This window comes from Danio rerio, chromosome 2, assembly GCF_052040795.2.
Source record: "Danio rerio strain M-AB ecotype USA chromosome 2, GRCz13ab, whole genome shotgun sequence".
In the NCBI taxonomy this organism is placed as follows: domain Eukaryota; kingdom Metazoa; phylum Chordata; class Actinopteri; order Cypriniformes; family Danionidae; genus Danio; species Danio rerio.
Genome location: NC_141022.1, coordinates 8,166,001 through 8,190,540, shown reverse-complemented (window position 1 = coordinate 8,190,540; position 24,540 = coordinate 8,166,001). Strand labels below are relative to the sequence as shown.

The window sequence follows — 24,540 nt, the reverse complement described above, 5'->3', positions numbered from 1 at the left end:
TTAAACATGTTCGCAATTTATTTATAACTCAAGCTTGAATTACAGGATCATTTCATAAGTGCGTGATGATGAAAGATGGTGAGGGTGTTTGCTTTTTACTCAACTTATAATAAATGTGGCTTAAACTGATCAGAAACTTACAAAAGCTGAAAACATATATACATTGGTTACTAAATAATATCCAAAAGTATAATAAAATGCTAGAATTCACTAAACACACAAATATATTGGGACCCCAATTAAAATCACATTTGAACAAAACAAACATCTCATCAAGACTAAAAGCGATATCACAATTATAAAATGAAACCAAAACGACATTAGCCTAATTGATTGTTTACAGAATGGCATCTGCTGCGTAAAACATATGCTGGAGTAGCTGGCGATTCATTCTGCTGTGGCTACCCCTGATAAATAAGAGACTAAGCCGAAGGAAAATGAACGATTTAACATTAGTATACATTGATTCCATTATGATGGAATTTTAACAGGATTTCCCAAACATGAATGCTTTAGTCCTTGGCATTTTTTGTGCCTTCATTGGTCTTGCGTCGAGAGCAAAGAGATGTGAAACACTTCCAATACTGCTGTCTGATCTGGACAAAAAGGAGACAGAAAGAGTTCAGACGATCACTTTAACCTCAAAAACATATTCATTATAATATAATATGTTTTAAAGGGGACCTATTATGCAAAAACGACTTTTATAAGGGGTTCAAGCACAGTTGTGTGGCAACAGTCTGTGAATATAACCAGCTTCTACTGGTAAAAATGTATTCATTTTATGTCTTATAATCACACTTCATAAAAACTATCTGCAGAAACACTTTAATTGACAATCTCTCTTTGGACGTGTCATCAGATGGAGTAAGCCCCACCCATTAGTGATGATCTTTACCTCATTAGCATAGGACGTTAGTCTTGTTTTTGAATCTGCCACTATGCTGACACACAGGCTGTTTCTCAATTACAAAGAATGCAGAGAACGGACTTGCGTTCTTGTGAAGACCGGTCTTGCCAGGCGTCCTCGGAAGAACGAACTCAGGAGGCCATGAGAACAGAGAACGCGTCCAGTGGGAAATAAGATGCTGCGTTCTTCCTGATGGTCACATGACCTTCACGCGTTTTAAATAAAAAACTATGTAAACATTACAGCATTCATACAATGATTTATTGTTTTTCCTCTTTTTAAAATATATTCATTCATTCATTCGTTTTCTTGTCGGCGTAGTCCCTTTATTAATCCGGGGTCGCCACAGCGGAGTGAACCGCCAACTTATCCAGCAAGTTTTTACGCAGCGGATGCCCTTCCAGCCACAACCCATCTCTGAGAAACATCCACACATACATTCACACACACCCTCATACACTACGGACAATTTAGCCTACCCAATTCACCTGTACCGCATGTCTTTGGACTGTGGGGGAAACTGGAGCACCCGGAGGAAACCCACGCGAACGCAGGGAGAACATGCAAACTCCACACAGAAACGCAATGACTTCTTCTAGAGCAAGATCGGTGTTCAAGTCTGCATCGGTGTGTCCTCGATATCAAGAACACATTCGGGAAGTTTGCTCTGTTCTTGTGGTCTTGTGTATTAGAACTGAACTTAGGCAGCTGATGATGACGTTGCACGAGAACACGAGGACGCAAGACCGCTGAAGAACGCATACTGAGAAACAGCCAATGTGACAAAAACAGGAAGTGCATTTTCAGATTTCAATTAAATATTAGAAGGGCAAACTTTTTTTTTCTTAATGACATGCACAGATTAATTGTGGCAAACAAAACTGGTAATGTGAGCTAACAAAATCATATGGTTAGTTTTGATCCCTTGGGAACTTTAAGGAGTAGAGCAGCAGCTCATTTGCATTTAAAGAGACACACACACACAAAGCTGTAACATTGCTTAATGTGTTTTGCTACAATATTTAAACTTATGTGTGAAAGGAATTCTCTGTTCAAGTTTAATTTGGGGATTTCTAGGCTCATCTGAAGACTTCAGCTTCAGAGAGAAATGCAAGTGCAGTTACAGATATTACCTGGAATATGATGTGATATGATATAAAACTGGTACTGAGTAAATGACTGACCTCATTATTGAAGAAACAGTAGATCAGAAAGATGAAGGTTCCCTGCTGGGAGTTCAATATCAGGAAGATGATCTCCAGCACCTCACTGCTCTCAGTGAAGAAACCAAGAATCCAGGAGCAACCAAGCACCACAAACTGACTGATTGTTTTAAACACCATGATCCTGTGGAGAAATTAGAAGCGTCATCTTTATAGCCTACATTTCATTTTGGATTTCATCACAGTGGCTCAGTGCTTAGCACTGATGCCTCACAGCAAGAAGGTCGCTGGTTCGAGTCCTGGCTGGGATAATTGGCATATCTGTGTGAAGTTTGCATGTTCTTCCCATGTTGGTATAGGTTTCCTCAGAGTGCTCCGGTTTCCCCCACAGTCCAAAGACATGCGCAATAGGTGAATTGAATATACTAAATTGGCCGTAGTGTGAACGAGAGTGTATGGATGTTTCTCAGTACTGGGTTGCAGCTAGAAGGGCATCTGCTGTGTAAAACATATGCTGGATAAGTTGGTGGTTCATTCCGCCGTGGTGACCCCTGATGAATAAGGGGACTAAGCCAAAAAGAAAATGAATAAATGAATGATCAAATCACATAATTTGTTACCTGGTTTGTTTCAATTGTGAAACTTCAGCATTCAATTTCATAAGAGTTGAGTTTAGACTGAAGCCGATGATAATCATGAGAATCATGTTCAACTGCAAAATAGTAAAAAAAACCCAGTATTAATCAAAATGTTTTCCCTATAAATTAAAGATATTTAAGTATGCAAAAAAGTGTTTACAGATAGTATGACGCAAACAGGCCCTAGAAAACTCCAGATGAAGCCTTCATCCGTTTTAATCCAGCATCTGTTTGGAGGAAGATGCATCCAAATGATTACAATTGAGCAAACATGGCTGAAGGTCATGAGTTTTGAAACTAAAAGCTGATTTAGGCCCAATCCCAATTCTGTTTTTGTACCCCTACTCCTTCCCTTTCCCCTTGGCCCTTACAACTAAGGGTTAAGGGGAAGGGCTTCAAAATTTACCCCTAAAAATTGGGACACCAACACAGCACCTGCACGCGTCATCAGATGTCATCGCAATCTCTTGCTTCATATGAGATCAGACGATCGCGACTGCTGTAGTGATTCCAGTTGTGTTATTTTTTGGTATTTATCTTCAGGAAATCACTGAAGGCATATATTATGTTATAACAATCTAATGTGGCAATAAGATAGTACTGTGTATTTACACAGTGGCCATATTCATCAATGTAAAAACACCAAAACAACACTAATTATATAACAGAAAGCTCATTCTCAGCCCCTAGACTTTTCTGACAGGGTATTCGAGTGTAACTGAGTGTCAGAATGTTGTGGGAGTGCTGTACAGGAGTAATGATTATAGATTATAGATCGTGAAATTTAGTGTTTTTTTTTTTAAAGCATGACATTAAAACACGAACGCGGTTATAAATATATATTAAAGCGTGCATGTTTGTCGTAAAAAAATCGTAATAATGATAAAAATTACAAAATTGTGGATCTACTTCCGGGTTCAGCAATACTGCTGTTGTAGCTGGTGTATTCTGGGTAGTTTTCTTACCCATTGGATTTGAGTGAGTGTCCTCTTCATTCGAAGGGCTATACACCCTTACCACTTAGCCCTACGCCTTCTAGCTAAAGCCAACTGGGACAGCCGTACCCCTTGACGTGAATGCGCAAACCGAGGGGTAAGGGGAAGGGCTAAGGGGTAGAATTGGGATTGGGCCTTATACTTCTGCGCCAAGCACAGATGTATCCTTTAGCGCCACCTTTGTGTGGTCTTATAGCCCTCGCCATGGCTGATGCCGACGCTGACGCACACCTCTCAAAAAATTAAACTACAAATCACAGCGACACGTAGCACAAGCTCTGTGATTGGTCGGCTTGGTAGCAGTTATGAGTGTGGGCGTTGCTGAAAGCGAGCGAGTGTTTACAAGCGTCGAGTCCCATGAAGGAGCTCCGCATGAAAACTTTTGTTTTGTGTTTACCTTATGATTAAAGTTGTTGTTTGTCCGCCGGTTCCTGCATCTAAATGAGCGAGTTTTAGCTACTTGTACATTAAGGTAACATTCAGAAAAATCAAAACACCAGCAAGGAAAATTAATACAGAGGAACATAACGTAACCTACTGCACTTTCGGAAGTATTATTGCAGAGCAACACAAATAGCACATAGAAGTATAAAGGCACAACGACGCTCGATGCCGAAGTATAAACCAGCCTTAGAAGTAAACTCACCGTTCACTGCCGAAGCCGTTAGGAACCACTGCTGCAGACACGCCCACCACAACCAGAGCAACCACATATCCAATCACACACAGGAATCCACTGTTAAGCACCTCCCTCTTTTTAGACCTGATCTGTGATAGGTTCTTCACACAAATGAAGAGCAGCACAGCTTCAATGAGCATCCACACAAAGCCAGAGAGAAAGAGGAAGTGCAGAAGGCCGGCCATCACCTTACACAACACCTGGAGACCATGAGAGATGGTTAAGGTACAATCAAACAAAGTTCTTCTTTGACTTTTAAGGGACTGTTTCATGTGGATTTATTAATCATTCTTACTGTTCAATTAATGCAAACTGTTTAGAATATTAAAGAAGCAAACCCCTCACTGCACGACAGCTGCACCTTCGGCAAACCTCCTAATTCCTGCAGCACGAGGACTTTATGATTGTTTATAAGTATCAAAAGTGTTTGATCAGTTTGCCGAAATATTTGACCGTGTGTCACTGCATCACAAAGGACTAAAATGATATAACTAAAGAAATCTTCACTGTGCTGAGCGAGAGCGCTCCATAAACTGAACAGCGCATCATCGATTACATAAGCGTGCTCAGGCTCGAATGCAATGTGAGTGCGGGGCGTGGGGGTAGACGGGAGAGGGTACAAGTGTGTTTCTGCCCAGTTCAAGGCAACTGTACATAGTGTGAGTACGCCCTAAGAATAACCCAAAACTAGACTCGTCGCCAAACAGACAGCTTAGACCACAGGTGTCAAACTCAGTTCCAAAAGGGCTGCAGCTCTGCACAGTTTAGTTCCAACCCTAATTAAACACACCTGATCAAACTAATTGAGTCCTTCAGGCTTGTTTGAAACCTACAGGTAAGTGTGTTGGAGCAGGGTTGGAACTAAACTGTGCAGAGCTTCTGCCCTCCAGGAATTGAGTTTGACACCCCTGGCTTAGACAGACTTTATATGTGTGGTCATACATTTCTGTTTATTTGATGGCTAGTCTAGATTTTAAGTGACAGCCCAAATTTAGTCTTGTTTTAGCCAAGACGACTATTTTTAGACTTCTATTATTCTTTAAAGGGTCACGAAACACCAAAACTTATTTTTTGAGATGTTGACAGTCATAAATCTGTTCCACTCTGCTATAAACACTATTAGGACACATATATTTCACAAAAAAAAAATGAAATTGGGTTGTTTTGCGTTATTTCAAGCAAATTCTTTCTTCCCATTTGAAACGGGAAATTTTTTAAGCTGCGCCACGCCGATTAGATCCTTGCATGTATTGCAGCATGAAGACTAGCTGTCAGTAGCGGCCAGTACAACGTGACGTGTTTGAGTGTGCAGCATTAATTCATGAGAGAGGCTTGGTTCAAACCAATCAGCGCACTCTATTGTGTATGAAGTGCAACTTCATTAATATGCATGATAGCTTTAAAGGCTGTTACTGTTACAGAGTTCAGACGGCAGAGATGCAACAAACAAGCGGAAGCGGAAGAAGAAGAATTGTTTGGAGACACGGGTCGTCAGTGTTGCGTTTATAAATGTGCTGCAACAAAGGTTTTGTTTTCATTTCCTTGCTATGAGAGCTCAGCTGGACTCACGTGTGGACTACAGTGCACACAACAAAAAGATGCTTGTAAGAAATATTTTTTTACCCGAAAGCTTTTTGTTTATATGGAAATGGTGAAATCCCGGTTTGCCGCTCGTCTCCTTTTTTTCTCTTTTTGAGTTCATTTCAGCAGTTTCAAACAGCTTACCAAAGTAAACTTTTGGGGAAGTTGATCAGGTTTCCCACACTTCTTGAAAGTACTAATGCATTTCAGTTTTAAAACGGGGTTCCAGTTGGTGTGGATTGTGCTGTCTCAACACATTTGGGAAGTAGCAGCAGTACTCTTTTATTGTTTAAAGACATACCTCAGTCAAAATGATTTAGTTACTAAGTTTACAGTACATTATTATCACTACAATATTATGGGCTGAAAGATCCGCTGTAAATGCTGCTCTTCGAATGTAAACATGTAAACACCTTAATCAAACTATTACAGTTGTGTAGGATTTTTGCCGCATTTTGTGACATGGTAGTCTATACACACACAACTTTCTGATACTACCTACCGAGTGCATCTAAGTTACCGGGAAATGTGGAGTTTTTTTTTTTTTACTCATTTGCCGTGCGGTAGCAAACATTCCATTAAAACTACACTCTTCCAGCAGTTCCTCCCATACAATATTTCGTTTGTCACGGGGGCATGCATGATATGTTCCTGAATGAAAGTGAAAGTACTAGACTGCTGGAACTAATATTTTGATAAATAATTCGATTACTAATGTCTATACACAGTCACTGTCTTTCTCCCATGCGTCTGTGTTCGTTTTGCCTCTGTGAAAATCAGCACGTGCCCAAACGGAAACTCCCATTTTTATGCAAAACCTTTCCTCTTTCCCTCCCCCGACACTCCTACTTAAACAGGACTTCTTTCAAACTAGAGGTGTTAAAACACACTGCTGAGGCAGGGGGCTTTCGTGGCCCTTTGAAAAAAAAAATGATTTCAGGGTTATGATGACCCTCAGCAAGGCTGTGTTGAGGAGTAGAGCTTCTCCATCATTCTCACCGGCTTAGGGTGAATGCGGCTCAGTAACAGTTGTGTGAGCAGGAACAGAAGGTGAGCCAATAGCAGACTGATGCAGATGTTGATTCGAGCCACATTATTCACTCCAGGACTCCACTGACAAAGAGCAAAGGTCAACAGGGCCAAAATGAAGAACAGCAGCCCCACGATCACACACATCAAATTCAGCAGATCCAGCATTGAGTTGCTCTGAGAAAACATGTCAGGGAGCATAAATGCCAAAGCTGTGCTGCATCTTCAACGCTCGCTAGAAATATTCTGGTACCTTTGGAGGACGGCTGCTGGTTTGCATGATGAGAGCGAATGTGGACAGATGAACACAGGAACACACAGTGAAGATGCTGTTGGTGTTTATAACTGAACAACCATCTACAATCCACTCGCTGCTATTCCAGTAGACACAGGACAGAGAACCGCTGGGGTCAAACTTCTGCAGAGTGAAGGAGAAATGATCATAAGAGTATAATGGGGAAAATAAATATTGAACATGTCAAGTTTTTTCCTGGGAATAATATTTCTAAAGGAGCTGTTGACAGGGAATTGAAATTTTGGTAAAAACCCAAACAATACAAACATAAAAACAAAACGAAACCAAAAAAAATTATAAAAAAATTCTGGAATGACACAAGGAGAAAGTACTTGAACTACTGAAATGTATTTAGTACTTTGTATAAAAGGCTTTGTAATCTTGGCAGCTTAAAAACACCTCTCATATGGAGAATGAAGTCACATGCATTGCTCAGGTGTGCTTTTTTTTTCACAGACTTCACCAGATTGTAAAAATCTTGATGGTTCTGTGGGTCTCGTCTATCAAATCTGATCTTTAATTTGTATTTTCTATTGGTCTAAGGTCAGGTGATTGGCTGGGCCATTCTACAGTTTGATTTTCTTTCTCTGAAAGCATTTGAGTTTCCTTGGCTGTGGTTTGGATGATTGTCTTGCTGAAATGTCCACCCTTTTCATCTTCATCATCCTGCTAATGTAGATGTTGGACTGAAGCAGTGTCACATGTTGCAGCGCCCTCTTTTGGACACTTGAGGGCACTAGCTTGTTATGTAGTTTAACTAAATTTCCTATAACCCTTTGCACTTCTGATTGTGTCCTGTCACAGCTGTCTCTTGTTTGTTAATTTAGCCCTGTCTTTATAAACCCTTTTGTCTTGTGTTTCAGTTGCCTTAGGATTTTCTTTGCCCCCTCATGTCTGATATGTTTGTTTGGTTATCTAGTTTTGTATTTGCTTATTCTTGGATTCCTGTTTGTTTTTGTTGGCATCTGTGCCCAGTTTGGTATTTGCAGATTTTTGGATTCTTGATTGTTTTTGTTGGCGTTCCTACCTTGTTTTTGTATTTGCTTATTTTTGGATTTTTTTGTCAGTTCTTTTGCCTGGACTTCTAGATTTTTGTGTCTTGCTTGAGGTTCCTGTGCAAGATTAGGAAACTCCTTTGTTTTTGTCAATAAATTGCTGCACATGGATTTTTGTGTTTTGTGATTCTCCATCTCGTGACAAGCAGCTAATATTTCAAGAGTTCACACTTAGCTGATGATTGATAATAAAGCTTGTTTGGCGTGCTGTCTCGGGAGAGAGGCCTGAGCTTATAAGATCCTCGAGCCCTGGGCTCCCTCCCGTTGCAAGGCGAGGGAGGAGTTTGAGCTCAGGTAGATCTCGATGACTCCTCCTCCTGGTTATTTATGGCGGCATATCAATGCCAATATTAATCGAGCACAGCGGTGATGTTTGCGCGCGAGGAGAAGTGAACCGTGAGCAGATTACAGGTCTACACGCGAGAAAACTACAGCTCGCGAGCGCACAGGGGATCTTCATCATCATCTGTGCGCACGATGTACGCTCTTGCGAGCGAGGTCATGCCTACAGCGCGCGTGCGGGATCAGTTCTCTCCGCTTGCTCGCTGGTTCTTCTCTCTGCTCGGGCGAAACATTTCGGATTTTTGTCAGTCCTGGGGCGGGACTTGGTTTATTTGTTATCTCTAACGCTATTGGCTACTCTTCCTTTCCGGAAGTTAGCCGGGATTGGACGCAGGTTAAAAGATCACGCCGTTAAATATATATACAATTTGCAAGTCATAATCATAAGAAACTTTCTGAGAACTTTATGAGGATTCAATCTCGAGAAACAGTCAAATAATAATAATTAATCTTCTAAAATAATTACTTGCATTCTTGTAACATGACTTTCTGAACTTTTTTTTATTATACAAAATTTAAGATGTAAACTAAGTTGTTTTATTTGCATTTGTTTGTTGTTGTTACTAACATCTGGGGAAAATTTCACCTCAACGGCACCTTTAGAAATGTTTTCTGAGAAAAACTGTAATGCGTTCAGTACTTATTTTTTAAATATTAGACGCTTTTAGATGTTCATCAGTGCTTATGTTGGACAAAACACATTTCAGTCTCTTACTCGGATGTGTCTGAAGGTGAAGTTGACTGGTTTGGTGAGTTTAGTGTTGGTGGTCTTTGGAAGAGTAACCGAGATCACAGTGGACATCATGGTGTTAATCGTGTTGTTTGTTGTGTTGAAGAAGTCGGCCTTCAGTAGATTCTCCATTGTGATGTAGCTCATAAAACCCACAGCAGCTGATTCTGTTAGACATAAACAGTGGCTTCAATATGAAAACTATAAAATACTACAAAAAACTAAATTGATCCATTTTTTTTTCCCTTATTAAATCACATACTTTCATTGTTGTTTTTGGCAATGCCAACAAGATCGATGTCAACAGAGGAATTTGATGTGATCAGTGGAGGGATTTCATCAAATGTGACATGTGGTCCAACCATAAAGACTCGTCCCTCTGATTAAAAACAAACAATGTTATAGGTACTTAACAATCATTTCTGTATTCATTCTCTCATCAGTCAATCAATAAAAAGTACTTTTTATTATTAAAGGTTTGATTTAGGTAAAATAGTAAAAACAGTGTTGTATAACCCCAGAACACTCCAAGTTTATGATTGGATGTTAAGCGGTAACCAATACTGTAGCATCAAATGTTGTCTAGGAGAAATTAAATGCAGCATCTAATTATATACTATTAACAATTTCCTGTAGAATCTACTAGTAACCTACTGCCAGTAACTTACTGTAAAAAAAATACAGAAAAATACTGTATTTACATTTACAGCTCCATTTACCTTGCTGTATATTTATTTCCAGTATTGTATATTGTTATACTAGCTTTAAAATAGGGGTGGCGCAATCGGTAGCACGATTGCCTCACAGCAAGAAGGTCACTGGTTCAAGCTTGGGCTGAGTCAGTTGGCATTTCTGTGTGGAGTTTGCATGTTCTCCCTGTGTGCGCATAGGTTTCCTTCGTGTGCTCCCGACAAATCCAAAGACATGCGGTACAGGTGAATTGGGTAAGCTAGTGTATGTGTATGAATGAGTGTGTATGAATGTTTCCCAGTCATGGGTTGCAGCTGGAAGGGCATCCGCTCTGTAAAACATATGCTGGATAAGTTGGCGGTTCATTCTGCTGTAGCGACCCCATATTATTAAAGGGACTAAGCCGAAAATAAAATGAATTAATAAAAATGTAGTCTGAGTCGTGTTTTTGTTTTGTTTTCATGGTTTTGAGGAGGAAAACATCACCAGTCATCTTGACTTAGAGCAAAAATGCTGTACTTAAATTTACAGCTCCATTTACTCCATAAGCTCCATCGGTCAATGCAACTTTAAAATAATGAATGTCTAATTTGAGGGAATTTGGACAATGGGAAGAGCTTTTAGTATTGATAGACAATTTAATATTGTTCGCCACCTTTGATCCACTGCTGCTATGCAAAGCCCCTTATAGCAGTGGTTCTCAAAGTGGGGGTCGGGACCCCCCAGGCGATCATGAGACAATGACGGAGGTTGCTTGGGGATTTACAAAAATCAAATAAATTTTATTAAACTACTAGAATTACCATATTTTATCCATAACCTACAGAAGAAAAAAATGGTAGTTACTGGTTGCATTAAAAAGAAACAACATGCAAATAAAAAGCCATCAGCCTTTCCATTTTTTGCGACCCTTGGGGTGATTATGTAATAATAAAGACACAGCACATTGATTTTAAGACACCAGGTTAAACTTCAGACATCTTTTCAGCACTCATGTACATTAAACATAAATACAGGCCACAACTGAACATAGAGGATGGTCTCCGAGTGGTGTTCTTCAAAATTAAATGAAATATAGACTTGGGCCTATTGGTATATGTGCGCCGGTGTGTTAGGTTTATATATTTATAACCGCCTCAGAGGATATTGGGGGTCATGAGTCACTGGCATTATAATTTTGGGGGTAACGGGTTGAAAAGTTATGCACCATAAAAAGTGCTGGGTTCCACACAATTCCTTCATGTTGTTCCAGCACAAATCATTTTCCTCCTACTTAGTCCCTTTGTTCATCAAGGATTGTCAACTTATCCAGCGTGTGTTTTACACAGCGGATGCCCTTCCAGCTACAACCTAGTACTGGAATACACTCATACACACTCATTCACACATACACTACGGCCAGTTTATTCAATTCACCTATACCCCATGTCTTTGGACTGTAGGGGAAGCTGGAGCACCCGAAGGAAACCCACGCCAACACAGAGAACATTGAAACTCCACACAGAAATGCCAACTGGCCCAGTCGGGTCTCAAACCATCGACCTTCTTGCTGTGTGTTAACCACTGAGCCACCGTGTCGCCCCCAGCACAAATAAATTAAGTAAAATTTATTTTTACATTGGATTTAACATAAAAGAATTAAGTTGTACAAAAAAACCCTCAAGAATTGTAATGTTTCAGCTTATTTTAAATAAGTAGTTGAACAATAATTTTTGAGTGTGTAGAATAACTGCGTCTCCACTTACCTACAGAACTAAGAGTAAAACTGTCATTGGCACTTGTTTTTGTTGGCTTCACCAATGAAGAAATGAGTTTCTCGCTGGTTTTTAAAACTCTGTTTCCATAGTAGGCGAGTTCAGTTTGACTGGCTGATTGTGGTGATTCTAGAATCTTCTCTGTAGCTTCAAGGACCATATTTAAAAGGCTGGTCACAGTCTAAAGCATTGAACAAATACATAAAGTTACATATAAACTTCAGAGCCAATAAAACAAAATTATGTCATTTGTATCAGAATTAAAACCAATCAGAATTATTAGCCCCCCCTTTGTATTTTTGTCCCCAATTTCATTTTGACAGAATAAGATATTTGCAACACATTTCTAAACATAATAGTTTTAATAGCTCATTTCTAATAACTGATTTATTTTATCATTGCCATTGTAACGACGGGGAGTAACACCAACAACTGGAGTTTTGGATCCACATGCAGGTTTATTCAAAGTCAGGCAAGCGATGGTCAACACAGGTGCAAACAGGTATTTGGAGACAGTCTAGAATCACAGTCGAATACAGGCTAGAGGTCAGAAAGGCAGGCAAAGACAGAGGCTAACGGTCGGTACACAAGATAACAAGACTGAGAAAACGCGTTGTAGAGTTACTAGTGACAGATAACAAGACTCGGCCAACTGAAGGGGTGAATGTGTGGCTTAAATAGAGTGTGTTAATCAGTCTCTGACAATCCTCAGGTGGTGTGAATGTAATCAGTCTAGATGAGGAAGCATGTGTGAGTGTGACCGGAGTGCATGTATGAATATGTAGTTCAGAAATGGCAGATTTGTAGTCCATGGTTATTGTAGGTGCAAACCAGCGATCTTATGGGAAATGATCGCTAGTAATCGTGACAGCCATGATGACAGTACATAATATTTTACTAGACATTTTCAAGATACTTGTATTCAGCTTAAAGTGACATTTAAAGGCTTAACTAAGTAAAAAAGAATGCTTGAGAGGCATAATGATAAAATCCCTAAAATGTTTTTTTTTTTTTTTTTTAATTAAAAACTGCTTTCATTCTAGCCAAAATAAAATAATGGCTTTCTCCAGAAGAAAAAATTATAGGAAACACTGTGAACAATTCCTTTCTCTATTAAACATCATTTGGTAAATATTTGAAAAGGAAAAATAAAAAATAAAATAAATCACAGGAGAGCTAATAATTGTGACTTCAATTGTTAATATGATTACATATGATTGTTTTATCATTTTTCAATTGAATAAATTGACTTACATTCAAAGGAAGCACTTCAGCTGTGATGCTGTCTATCTGCTCAAGAAGGTCTTCCAGACATTCTTCAGGAGTCTGATTCTGAAATCACGATAGAGAAGGCAGAATTTTACAATTTTAATCATGTTTATGTATTAAAGAGCAGACCATATGGGTTTTTGAGAAAGTTTTAAATAGGAGAGCACATTTATATTTGACATTAAAACATGTATACTTTTGCACTTTTTATACTTGGACTTCTATAGGTGCTTAAGTCCAATTCAGTTTTCGGAAACTCAACTTACGGTGCATGATTCCTGCAGTATCACATTTATATCTGCAATTAAAGAAAAACAACATGAATACAATAATAAAACAAGCCATTAAACTTAAGCACTTGCCAAAAACAACCAACCAATGCTCATTGTGATTATGTACTGCTGTATACATTTCTGGAGACAGCAAAATACGTCCCAGGAGTGACGTTTGTTTGCAGTTTTTGTTTTCGTGAATCCACCAGAGGCCGCTGTGTATGCTTTTTGAGATGTTGAATTTCTTCCGCAAGTGCCATTCGCGCCTGCTGTTCTCATGTAAATCCACCAGAGGCTGCATTGTATGCTTTTTTTTTATATTAAACTAATTTCGAGAGGAGCACGGGCACATGATTGACCCAGCTGGCCCACATTAGCTAATCACGATCCTCCAATCAAAGGATCTCAAGTCACTATATATCCTCATTTCCTTTCGACAACTATCTTCATCTGGAATAAACCCCACTCCTCCCCGTCTTTCACCTTTATCCAGAAAGGGCAGCATGGTAGCACTGTTGCCTCACAGCCAGAATACCAATAGTGCCGGGCCATCTGGTATTTTTATGTGAAGTTTGCATGTTCTCCCTGTGTCCGTGTGGGTTTCCCCGGGTTTTCCAGTTTCCTCCCAACGTTCAAATATGCTCCATAATATAATATGCTTACATTTTTTTCAAAATGTCTTACTCTCAGGAAGTTCACCTTAGCCTCAGCAGCGGGGGAGTTTTGAGATTGACCTGAGCTCAATCTCCCCTTGCCCTGTGAGAGAGAGGGAGCCCTGGGCCCGAGGATCCCTTGAGCTCAGAGCTCTCTCCTGGGACAACAGCATGCCAAACAAGCTATGTTTAAATCATGAGCTGAGTGTGAATTCTTGAATTGACTTAAAAACAGGATAACAGATTAACTTTTGTTTTTGTGCCTACAGAACAAACTGAAAAAAAAAAAAACGAAATACTGACTGTTTTTCTGGTGTTTCGTTTTTCAGAATAAATTGAACAACCAATTAAATGGATAATACACGGATCAGCTTGGCTAACAGTTTTAGAGAATTCCCCATTAAGATATAAAGCCCGAGCAAGAGTTTCAAAGATGGTCGCCGAGTGAAATGACTTGCCTTAAAGGGACTTTGACTATAATCCCCCGTTTGGCTTTGTTGTTATGCATGTTAAATTTTGCTTTATGCGTGCTGCCACACTCAAGACTTAAAAAAAGCTCAATGTAAATGTAATTAATTACCTGTACAGTGGGCGGAGCAAAAAATCGGATCATTCAGCTCATAGACAAAATAATTGCCTGGACAGGCTTTGACTGCAATGGGAAACTGGTAACAGCAGCAGGAATCATTCCAATGAGTGCAGACATTCCGAGCGACAACTCCATCCGTTACTGTAGGGTGTCCACCTCGAATCCACAATGGGACATATGAGCCACAGATGAAGTCCTCAACACACATGTCTGGGATATAAGCACTCAGACCATTAATCAAAAGCCGATACCAGCCACTCCATGTGCCACACGTTTGGGAGGATTGCGTTTCACTGATGTTTCTCCATGGATCATCCAGTTCAGTGTATGTGTAGCAGGGATCAGTCGGATGAACTGTTTTGAAAATATTTTAGAAAATTATAACTTTATTATTTCTTTAAATCATACTTTTATGTATTTAATAGCATTAATAAAACATCACACCATAAATGGGAAGCAGAATCTTGAGTATGCAATATAAATGAACATTACTGGCAGCTGTTGACAACACAAAGACATTTTAGAAAGCAAACATTCTTTGGCTCCGACTATCATACACCCAGCGCAATAAGGTGCAAGATGTTTTTGGCACGATTTGTTGCTATTTTCAGAACACCGCAGCTCTAATTTTCACATTTTCCACCATGTTGTTTAAATAGTAAATCCATTCGCGCCACTTTGTGGACTTATAGGTGTGCTGGTCTAGAAATGAGGTGTGTTAAGGAACATTGTTGGCGCAATGCTATTTTGAAAAACTGAAACTGCGCCATTGACCATCTAAAAGCAGGTCTAGTCCAGCGCCTATTTGTGTTCAGATGCATACACATTGCTTTATTCACACAGGATTTACAGCAATACACAAATATCTCATGAAGAAAATTAAAGGATTAAAATATTACAAAAAATATTATTTTCTGCATAACTATTAAAACCACTGCCTCCATGCCTCATCTCGGGGGCCTTTTTCAGTTTAATCATGACAATTTACATTTATATAATGATATTATTACTAGCATTGCTATTTATTATCTGCATATTTAGTTTTTAGTTATTATCTGCAAGTTTGGATTTGTCCACCTGTCAGGTTTTTGAGACATATGTATCACCATATAGGGCATACAATTAGGATTTGTGTTTGGATGTAAAGTAAAGGAGTAAAGTGTAGAAATAAAGAGAAAGTAAAGAGGCCGAATGGAGGCGGCTTCTCTATTCTTGTGCTGTAGATGGTCTGTTAAACTGTTTTCTCGCTAGTGAAACCTGTATTTTTCCATCCTTAAAATAGCAAAAGTTGATTTGGACACACCCTTAATGGTTTTACGTCATGCGTTTTAGACTTTGCGCTTAGATCATTAAAAAAGAGCCCATTAGGTTAACAACACATTGGAAATGCTTCCAAACATTTGGTGGCAGTGAAACACTGATTACTTTTCCTGTTTGAATGGTGAGTTACAGTGAAACAGATTACCTCAAGACGCCACAAGAAATTTAATACAAAACACTGCTTCCAAGAGGCAAAAAGCGGGTTTTACTTTTGGGATACCGATTTGCAATGTCACCAAAATTAATGAATACTTGTTAGATGTGCACACAATTGCCTGTTTGTGAACCAACTGCCACCTAGTGGCCGGAGCATGTTGTGATCCTAATGTCATTGCGTTGTGATCTTAATGTCATCGTGTTGTAAGTTTAGTGTTTGCTTTTTGAAATGTATTTGGGTTGTGATTTTATTGTTGTTGTGCATTGATCTTAATATTGTTATGTTGTGATCTTAATGTTGTGTTGTGCACTACTAGGCCACAGTAGAAAACGGTGCATTTGTGCACGTTTATTAACATCACAGCAAAAAAACTTACCACCTATGGTTGTTTCTTGTGTGACAGTTGCAGATGCCAGGACATCTTAGATAAAAAAAAGACTAACACAAATTAATCAACAAAATACAAAACATTTAAGGGGAGGTTTACCCCAAAGTTAAAATTCAGTGATAATCTAGTCACGCTTTATTTGTTTTAGACCTGTTTGAGTTTCTTTTTTTCTGTTTAACACAAAAGAATATATTCTGAGGAAACCTGAAAACCTCTGACTTTCATAGTATTTGTTTTTCCTACTATGGAAATTAGTGGTTAAAGGTTTATAGCTTTAAAAATATATTCTTCAGTGTTCAAAAGAAGAAAAAGCTCTTGAGGGTGAGTAAATAATGAGTAAATTTTCATTTTTGGGGTGAACTATCCCTTCAATGCCAAGGAGAATTATTTAGCTTAGTGACTTACACAGCACAACAGAGATGATAGCCTGAACTTTGAAAAAACCTGTTGTGAAATATAAAAAGAAAAATTAAATCCGCTTTAATGCTAACCACCATGAGGTCAATTTTACCCATTGCTGTTATTCAAATGTACATAACAGACCTTCATTCCCAGATATTAAAAATTGTTTAGATAAAAATTTATACCTATACGCTCCAGCGTAGGTCAAATTTACCCAATATAAAAATGCTTGTTTTTATGCACTGCTTTTGTATGAAATTACTAACCATTGACTGTTACTTTTAATTTCACCCACTGAGATAGTGGTTATAATAAATGAATAAAGTCGCAATGACTAAAAGAAGGCAATTTGTAGGGCTATTAAAAACCCAAAATGCAATGAATGGCGAGTTTGGAGAAATAAGTTAAGCATCAGAGTATGATGGCTCAAATTTTGATATTTTAACCTACTCATAACAGTTAGCAATGGCAAAAACAGTGAAACAGTGAATTTTTTTTGTAATTTCTAAACAAAATTTGTTCTGGGTAAAATTTTCCCGCACTGGCGATTTTAGGAATACAGCGACCTCCGGTGGTTCTAGTGTGAAAATGCATTGGACAGAATGTGAAGCAACCTTTATACTCACCTTCATGAAGACAGAAAGCCATTGTCAGTTTTGGAGTTCCAGTGTATTTCTCCTTATCTAAAGTGATTCAGGGGACATTACAGTTAAGAGGGAAGGGGAAACAAATGAGCTGTGTGCTACATATGTGTCCAGAATGTACATTTAGTGACTACTTTATTAGGCACACCTGTCCAACTGCTCGTTAATGCATTCCAATCCGTTCTAATCAGCCAATCACATAGCAGCAACTCAATGCATTTAGGCATGTAGACATGATCAAGACAATCTGCTGCAGTTCAAACTGAGCATCAGAATGGGGAAGAAAGGTGATTTAAGTTGTTGGTGCCAGACGGGCTGGTCTGAGTATTTCAGAAACTGGTAATCTACTGGGATTCCATGCACAACCGTCTCCAGGGTTTACAGAGAATGGTTTGAAAAAGAGAAAATATCATAATTTGGCATCAATAACATAAAAGCAAGGATTCATCCTGCCTTGTATCAGCGGTTCAGGTTGGTGGTGGTGGTGTAATGGTGTCTGGAATATTTTCTTTGCACACTTTGGGCTCATTTGTACCAATTGAGCATCGTGTCAACGCCACAGTCTACCTGAGTATTGTTGCTGACCATGTCCATCCCTTTATGACCACAGTGGACCCACTTCTGATGGCTACTTCCAGCAAGATAACGCGCCATGTCATAAAGTGTAAATCATCTCAGACTAGTTTCTTGAACATGACAATGAGTTCACTGTACTCAGGGCTGGATTAACCCTTGCGAGGGGGAATAATGCAGATTTTGGAGTGTCTATTTAGGCTAAGTGCAAATAGCGCACCTCGTTAGAATAACCTAGTTGAGTGAATCATGCCCATCACTGTTTGATTGACAGAGACAACATAAATAAAGAGCGCAACAATCAGCAGCATGACTGGCGTAGCTCATAAAGAGCATGGCAATGAACCCGGTTCAAATCCAGCGTCTGATGAACACGTTTTTCTTTTTTACCCCCACTACATATCAGATTTTGCCTACTCTTCATCACGAGGAAGACAAGTAGGAATCAATAATAGGTGTGTGTATTATGGAGGACTCAGATTCATAGAACTGGATTGGAGAGGTGTTATCCAAATCATATGCATTATAAGTTTACGTTATAGTAGTTATACATTAAAATACCCTTAAATTGAAATTTGTAGTACTGCTTCAGTGAACGTAAACACTTAAAACCTAAAATCTAATTAAAACAAAAAGTTGACTAGTTATATTAGTTTTTTCGAAGTATGCTTTAAATGCTTTAAAAATAATTCAAATCTTTGTAGACTAGAAATATATTTACTATATCTTTTATTTAAAAAATGCGGGCAATACATAACAGATTAATTTTATTTAAAAAAATATTACATTAATATAATTTTTTAATTCAACTAGCAGCTAGGTAGGGGGCCTACAAGACATTGTGCCCAGGGGCCTTTGAATTCTTAATCAAGGCTTGACTGTACTCAAAAGGCCTCCACAATCAGACATGCTCTTCTGCAGACCTCAGTTGTAACGAGTGGTTATTTGAGTTGCTGTTGCCTTTCTATCAGCTCGAAGCAGTCTGGCCATTCTCCATTAACCTCTGACATGAACAAGACGTTTGCGCCCACAGAACTGCCTCTCAGTGGATATTTTCTCTTTTTCATTCTCTGTAAATCCTAGAGATGGTTATGCGTTGAACTTCCAGTAGATCAGCAGTTTCTGAAATACTCAGAGCAGCCCGTCTGGCACCAACAACTATGCCACATTCAAAGTCACTTAAATCACCTTTCTTCCCCATTCTGATGCTCGGTTTGAACTGCAGCAGATCATCTTGACCATGTCTACATGCCTAAACACATTGAGTTGCCGCTTTGTGATTGGCTGATTAGAAATTTGCGTTAACGAGAAGTTGGATAGGTGTACCTAATAAAGTGGCCTGGTGAGTGTATATTAAAGTTGTAATATTCACAATTAAATATTTATTGATCTACATCTTGGTCAGATATTAAAGAAATGTTAAATTCTGTAAACAAATAGTCAATCATATGAGTCATCGCCCACAAAAAAGTCTATTTTTGTAGCTAAATTAAATTGTTACATTTTATAGCAAGGATTATTAAGTGACAAAAAAATTATTAGAAAAGTAAGAATTCAATATTTAAATTCCTACCCCAGTTGAGGAAAAATTCAGTAAAAATCTTAGACTTTGCAATGATTATTAAAGGTGCTGTATGTAAGTTTTTGACTTTTCTAAAGCATAAAAATACCATGACTACTTGCAGATGTTAAAGAAACAAACTAAGTGAACATAAAACAATGTTGAAGTCAGATATTCTGCTTTGAAAATATGTGTTATGTGCCAGAACGTCTGTCTTTGTTTTGGTTCTTTTAACCCGCCCAATGCCAGTTTAGCCAATTACATTTCAGCACCCCAGGTTGTCTTGGTGGAAAACCGCATATTTGATTTATTCAATCAGGAAGGCTCTCAAACCATGTACCCGCAACCGAAATGCAACCTCTGGTAGACTGTAGTAGCCTCCAAAATAAGATGCAGATTCAGAGTTTCACATGTGCTATCACGAACGTAAACATTAGATGAGCAGGTTACATTGTAACCACGTGTCCTAACAACACGCTATGTGACAAGATTTGTAGTGATAAGCAATTTTGCTGTTTGAACCGGATGAAATACCACAGAAACCTACAGCCATTCAGAAGCACAGAATAGTGCACTTACTGCACTCCAATAGAACAGCACAATGGAGTCACAGTTCTACTGTTCAATTTCAAATGGTTTATTTTATTTCTAGAAACTCTCTACACCACGGGTGGCCAACCCTGTTCCTGGAGAGCCACCTTCCTGCAGATTTCAGTTGCTACCCATGTCAAACACACCTGAACCAATTAATTAGGGCCTGAACACCATGTGATAATTACAGACAGGTGTGTTTGATATGGGTTGCAACTGAAATCTGCAGGAAGGTGGCTCTCCAGGAACAGGGTTTGGCCACCCCTGCTCTATACACTGTAAAAAATGTTGGGTTCCTCAAAATTCCTTCATATTGCCCCAGCACAAATTGATTAAACTAACTTAATTGTGTTGATTTAAGTGGGTTGAACATAAATCAAGTTGTCCCCCCAAAAAAACTAAAGAATTGTGTCGTTTCAACTCATTTTAAATAAGTAGTTTCAAAATGCAGCAAAAGTCATTTTATTTTAGTTTATGAGTGCAGTTTGACAAATACTTTGACTGTTGAACCACATAGTGTATTTTTTAGACTTTAAAAGAGAGAATGTAGTTTTTTAGATATGCAAATATGCAGATTATTTATAAAGATAATGCCAACTTGAAAATGTCCGCAAACTATCTGCAAACCATTTCAGAAACAGTCTCTATTTTTTGCGACGTTTCGACTGAACAGCAACATAAACTACTATGACAATGATGCTGATTCTATTCACTTATTCATTCGTTTTCTTTTCAGCTTAGTCCCTTTATTAATCTGAGGTCGCCACAGCGGAATGAACCGCCCATGCTGATTCTAATTGTTTGCACATTTTTTTCATCATGCAGGAGATAATGGATATTTTAAAAATAATTTACTGACAAAAAATCAAACAAGCAAACAAACCAAAAAACAAGCAGTGTTAACACTTTAGTTCAAGCACAGACTGAAATCTGTACTAAAGTATTATTTTATTTTTATTTTTTTAATGCAGAATTAGCTTTCTGCCTTTGCAGCCCTTTACAGTTTTGGCACTATGAACTGTCATTTGATATTAGGGATATAACCCTAATTATTAAAAGTAACATAAAACATTCAAAATAAATATAACAAAATAACAAAAAGATAAAACTTCATTATCATAGACTAATAAACAAACAAAAACTGTAACAATTAACAATGTATGGTATAACTAAAGTGTTTTTTTCTCCATTTCATTCAAGTATTTTAAGAATGTCTTACCTGCTCTTGGTTTATCTTTAAATGATCTTTACTTGTCCACATCTAAATGTGTTGAAGATTAAATGACAGCATATGCCCAGGGAAACACACTTTGTGTTCTGATCTCCTCCTGCTCCAATTCAAATTCATAGTCAAATTAATACACAACATTGAGAAAATTATTGATTTGAAAGTTCAAAGGTCACACATCTAACAACGGGCAACAATATCGATAGCTGCTATTCATACAGAAGTCAAATATTTATTCCTGAACTGAAGAGATTCACAGGAATCTATTATTTACATGTTTTACGATTTTGGGTGTTGGGAAATTTTGCCTAGACAAACAGGTTTATAGTTTACTTGCAACAAATGAATTGAAATGTGAATGATTGAACTGTTTATGATCTAAAGTGAATACTGTAGGATAATATGTTGCATGTATTGTTTTTACAGTATGTTTATATGCTTTCTGAAAAGTTTCTGACCCAGTTTTAACTTTTATCACCTTAACATGACACCAGTCTTTTTTACTACTACTGCTAATATATCCTTTTTTTATATAGCGCTGTTAAGAGTAGCACATATAAAAAAGACACAAAATAGATACATATAAAAACAATATGTGGTGTACTAATATGTAAACTAAATATTTCTAATAATGAGTGATGGGAAGTTCGAATCATTTTGCTCAATCGGATCTTCGAGTCTCGTTCATCGAGATGAACGAATCTTTTTTCGAGTCATTTTGTTCGTTTGGTTCGATTTGCCATGATATTATTAAAATGTTACAAATTGCTTCCAAACACATCTACATCTAGCCCGAAAGGGTGATCACACGACAAATAAGTCATAAATAGAATATAAGAAGGAGAAAATAATAATTTAATGTTTACCTGCTCTTTTGTCTATGAAGGCATTGTTGTCTCTTTGCTCAGCTCACCTCTTCATGTCTTCAAATGTCAGTGGTTCATTCGCGTTACACTGACAATCACATATAATCTTAACCAAAGTACACAGTCTGAGCCAATCTTCTGGTTCTTGAGTCGTTCGTTCATCACGTGACAGAATGACTCGAACCTGAGGAGTCGAGAGATGAACGGATCAATTCTTTTTCCGACTCTAAACGCATGTGATTGCACCGTGATGAACGAATGACTCCGACCCGATAGAGGACTCGAAAGGTGAACGGATCAATTCTTTTTCCGGCTCTTAACGCATATGATTGGCTTCTGCCTTTCCGCAATGACTCAAAAGACTTGAAATGAACGATACCACCTGCACAAATGTGCGCACGCGCGGATAAACAAATCACTCCCTGAAAGGACTCGTAGTTCCAGAGTCATATTGAAGATTCGTTCAAAATGAACGAATCGTTCATGAACGACCCATCAATACTAATAATGAGTTAAGGCATGTGCTTCAAGAACTAATTTTAACTACAACATGAGTCACATGAGAGACATCATCTGTGAGTAATGCAACCCAGGCTTATTTTGAAAACGTACCACTATATACATTTCTGGAGAGCGGCAAATACGTCCCAGGAGAAACGTTATTTTGCTGGCCGATGTGTACGCATTTTGTGATCCCATATTTCTCTCGCATGTGCCATTGGTACCTGCTGTAAATCCAGCAGAGGCCTCTTTCATCTGTCTGACTGACCGATCGACTGACACACCCTCCTTCTTCCCTAAACCCAACCAGTAGTGTTTTCAAAAGCACCAATTTACCCGCCCACCCACTTCCCTAAACACAACGGACAGTTTTAAAATGCAATCCAGAAGAAAAGCCTTTGCCTGATTTTTACCACGTTTTCAGATTTTGCCACATTCTGACACTGTTATCTAGTTTATTTTATTTTTTAGCTTCTGTTTTTGTCTTACCCGCTTTCTGGCAGGAAGACGTCTACCAACACTGTGGTGAAAACCTCGGAAGCATGCCAAGATCAACCCTGAGCAAATACCTTAAAACACCATGTTACATTTTACCGTGTTTGTGCTCCGCGCTCCCCTACTACAAGTAAGGTAGGCATTATTCACTCATGAACTCATGTGATTCGTGTTGTAGTTAAACACAATTGTGATTCGCAATTAAATAACATTTACTTTACATATTCATACATCATTATTCATGCGCTGTTACTGTAAAGTGTGACTCTTTTTTACAGTTTATTATTTTTGCTAGGGGAGTAGACTGTGCGTTTAGGTTAAAATAAATACATTAGAAATTAACTTTTTTATACAGACATTTCTATTTATAGTTAAAAAAGAAAACATCTCCTGACAACACATATGCAAAATGGGGGTGAATAATGTCCAGTTTAACACACTGTACATATATACAGTGGTGGAAAGAGTACTGAATAATCATACGCAAGTAAAGGTACTATTACTTGCCTAAAAATGTAGTGTAAGTAGAATACTTGTACTTGGAAATATTACTCAAAGTATGAGTAAAAAGTAGCCCTTTCAAAAGTACTCAAGAGTAGTGAGTAGTGAGTGCCTAAGCGTAACATTCTGTAGTGCATCTTGTTATTGCCCAGCAGGCACACAATGTCCTAAGACGTTAATATTAGGTTAGATTTAGGTTGTGATGTCAGGTGACCAAAATTCGATGTCTAGCCAGCAGGCACGTGCACACATAGGGCTCAACCTGTGCAGTGCACATGCGCTTTTTAGTGTTGGATAGAAAGTGCCCTTCCAAAATGATCAAAAGTGCCCCTGCACACCCTCCCTCCCGCCCTTTAGTAGGTGCGCGACAACACCGCTCTTGATTACGCGCGCTCAACCCCCGCTATAAAGTACGCGCGACAACACAGCTGATGAGAACGTGCGCGACAACACCGCTCTTCAGTATGCGCGCGACAACAACAACCAATTCGTCAAATACTGACATTTATTTATCAGGTATGGCAACCAAAATCCATCGTCTGATAGACGTCCTAGTGGTAACATCCACACAACGCCAAACTGTAACATCATTAGAGGTTATTATTTGGTTGGTTTTAGGTTGGACGTTGGACATTGACGTTGGCCTGAAGTTGAGTTCTGACGTCAACA

The 24,540-nt window shown here is 38.5% G+C and overlaps 2 protein-coding genes across 3 annotated transcripts in view; one reads left to right on the top strand and one right to left on the bottom strand.

Annotated features, from left to right (window-relative positions):
* On the bottom strand, positions 1-21,628 carry LOC137487415 (adhesion G protein-coupled receptor E3). 2 transcript variants are annotated; one of them, XM_087240444.1, is made up of 17 exons: positions 21,500-21,628; positions 17,538-17,594; positions 16,915-16,953; positions 16,498-16,542; positions 14,636-14,998; positions 13,397-13,428; positions 13,116-13,193; positions 11,853-12,042; positions 9,680-9,796; positions 9,403-9,584; positions 7,249-7,413; positions 6,966-7,172; positions 4,353-4,585; positions 2,872-2,938; positions 2,694-2,785; positions 2,095-2,257; positions 1-596 (listed from the first exon to the last, which is right to left on the bottom strand). In XM_087240444.1, the coding sequence occupies exons 2-17, from the start codon at positions 17,557-17,559 to the stop codon at positions 513-515; spliced, it is 2,079 nt and encodes a 692-aa protein (XP_087096570.1). In that variant the 5' UTR covers positions 17,560-17,594; positions 21,500-21,628; the 3' UTR covers positions 1-512. The 2 variants fall into 2 exon arrangements, with proteins under 2 accessions (XP_087096570.1, XP_087096571.1); XM_087240445.1 differs by lacking the exon at positions 21,500-21,628 and having other exon boundaries at positions 14,636-14,800; positions 14,876-14,998; positions 17,538-17,666.
* The window catches only part of LOC103910208 (sorting nexin-16-like), a 38,041-nt gene continuing 18,028 nt past the window's right edge, over positions 4,528-24,540 (top strand). The window contains exon 1 of the mRNA XM_087240447.1: positions 4,528-4,610. The gene's annotated coding sequence lies outside the window, so the exon portion shown is untranslated. The remainder of the gene's footprint in view (positions 4,611-24,540) is intronic.

What these genes read in the sequence shown, in the direction of transcription:
- LOC137487415 (XM_087240444.1), bottom strand. Translation starts at nt 17,559, where the DNA reads ATGGCTTTCTGTCTTCATGAAG. An exon ending in TACTGCAGGAATCATGCACC is followed by an intron (nt 13,194 to 13,396) that starts GTAAGTTGAGTT and finishes TCGTGATTTCAG; the next exon opens with AATCAGACTCCTGAAGAATG. An exon ending in CTGTTTGCGTCATACTATCT is followed by an intron (nt 2,786 to 2,871) that starts GTAAACACTTTT and finishes ACTATTTTGCAG; the next exon opens with TTGAACATGATTCTCATGAT.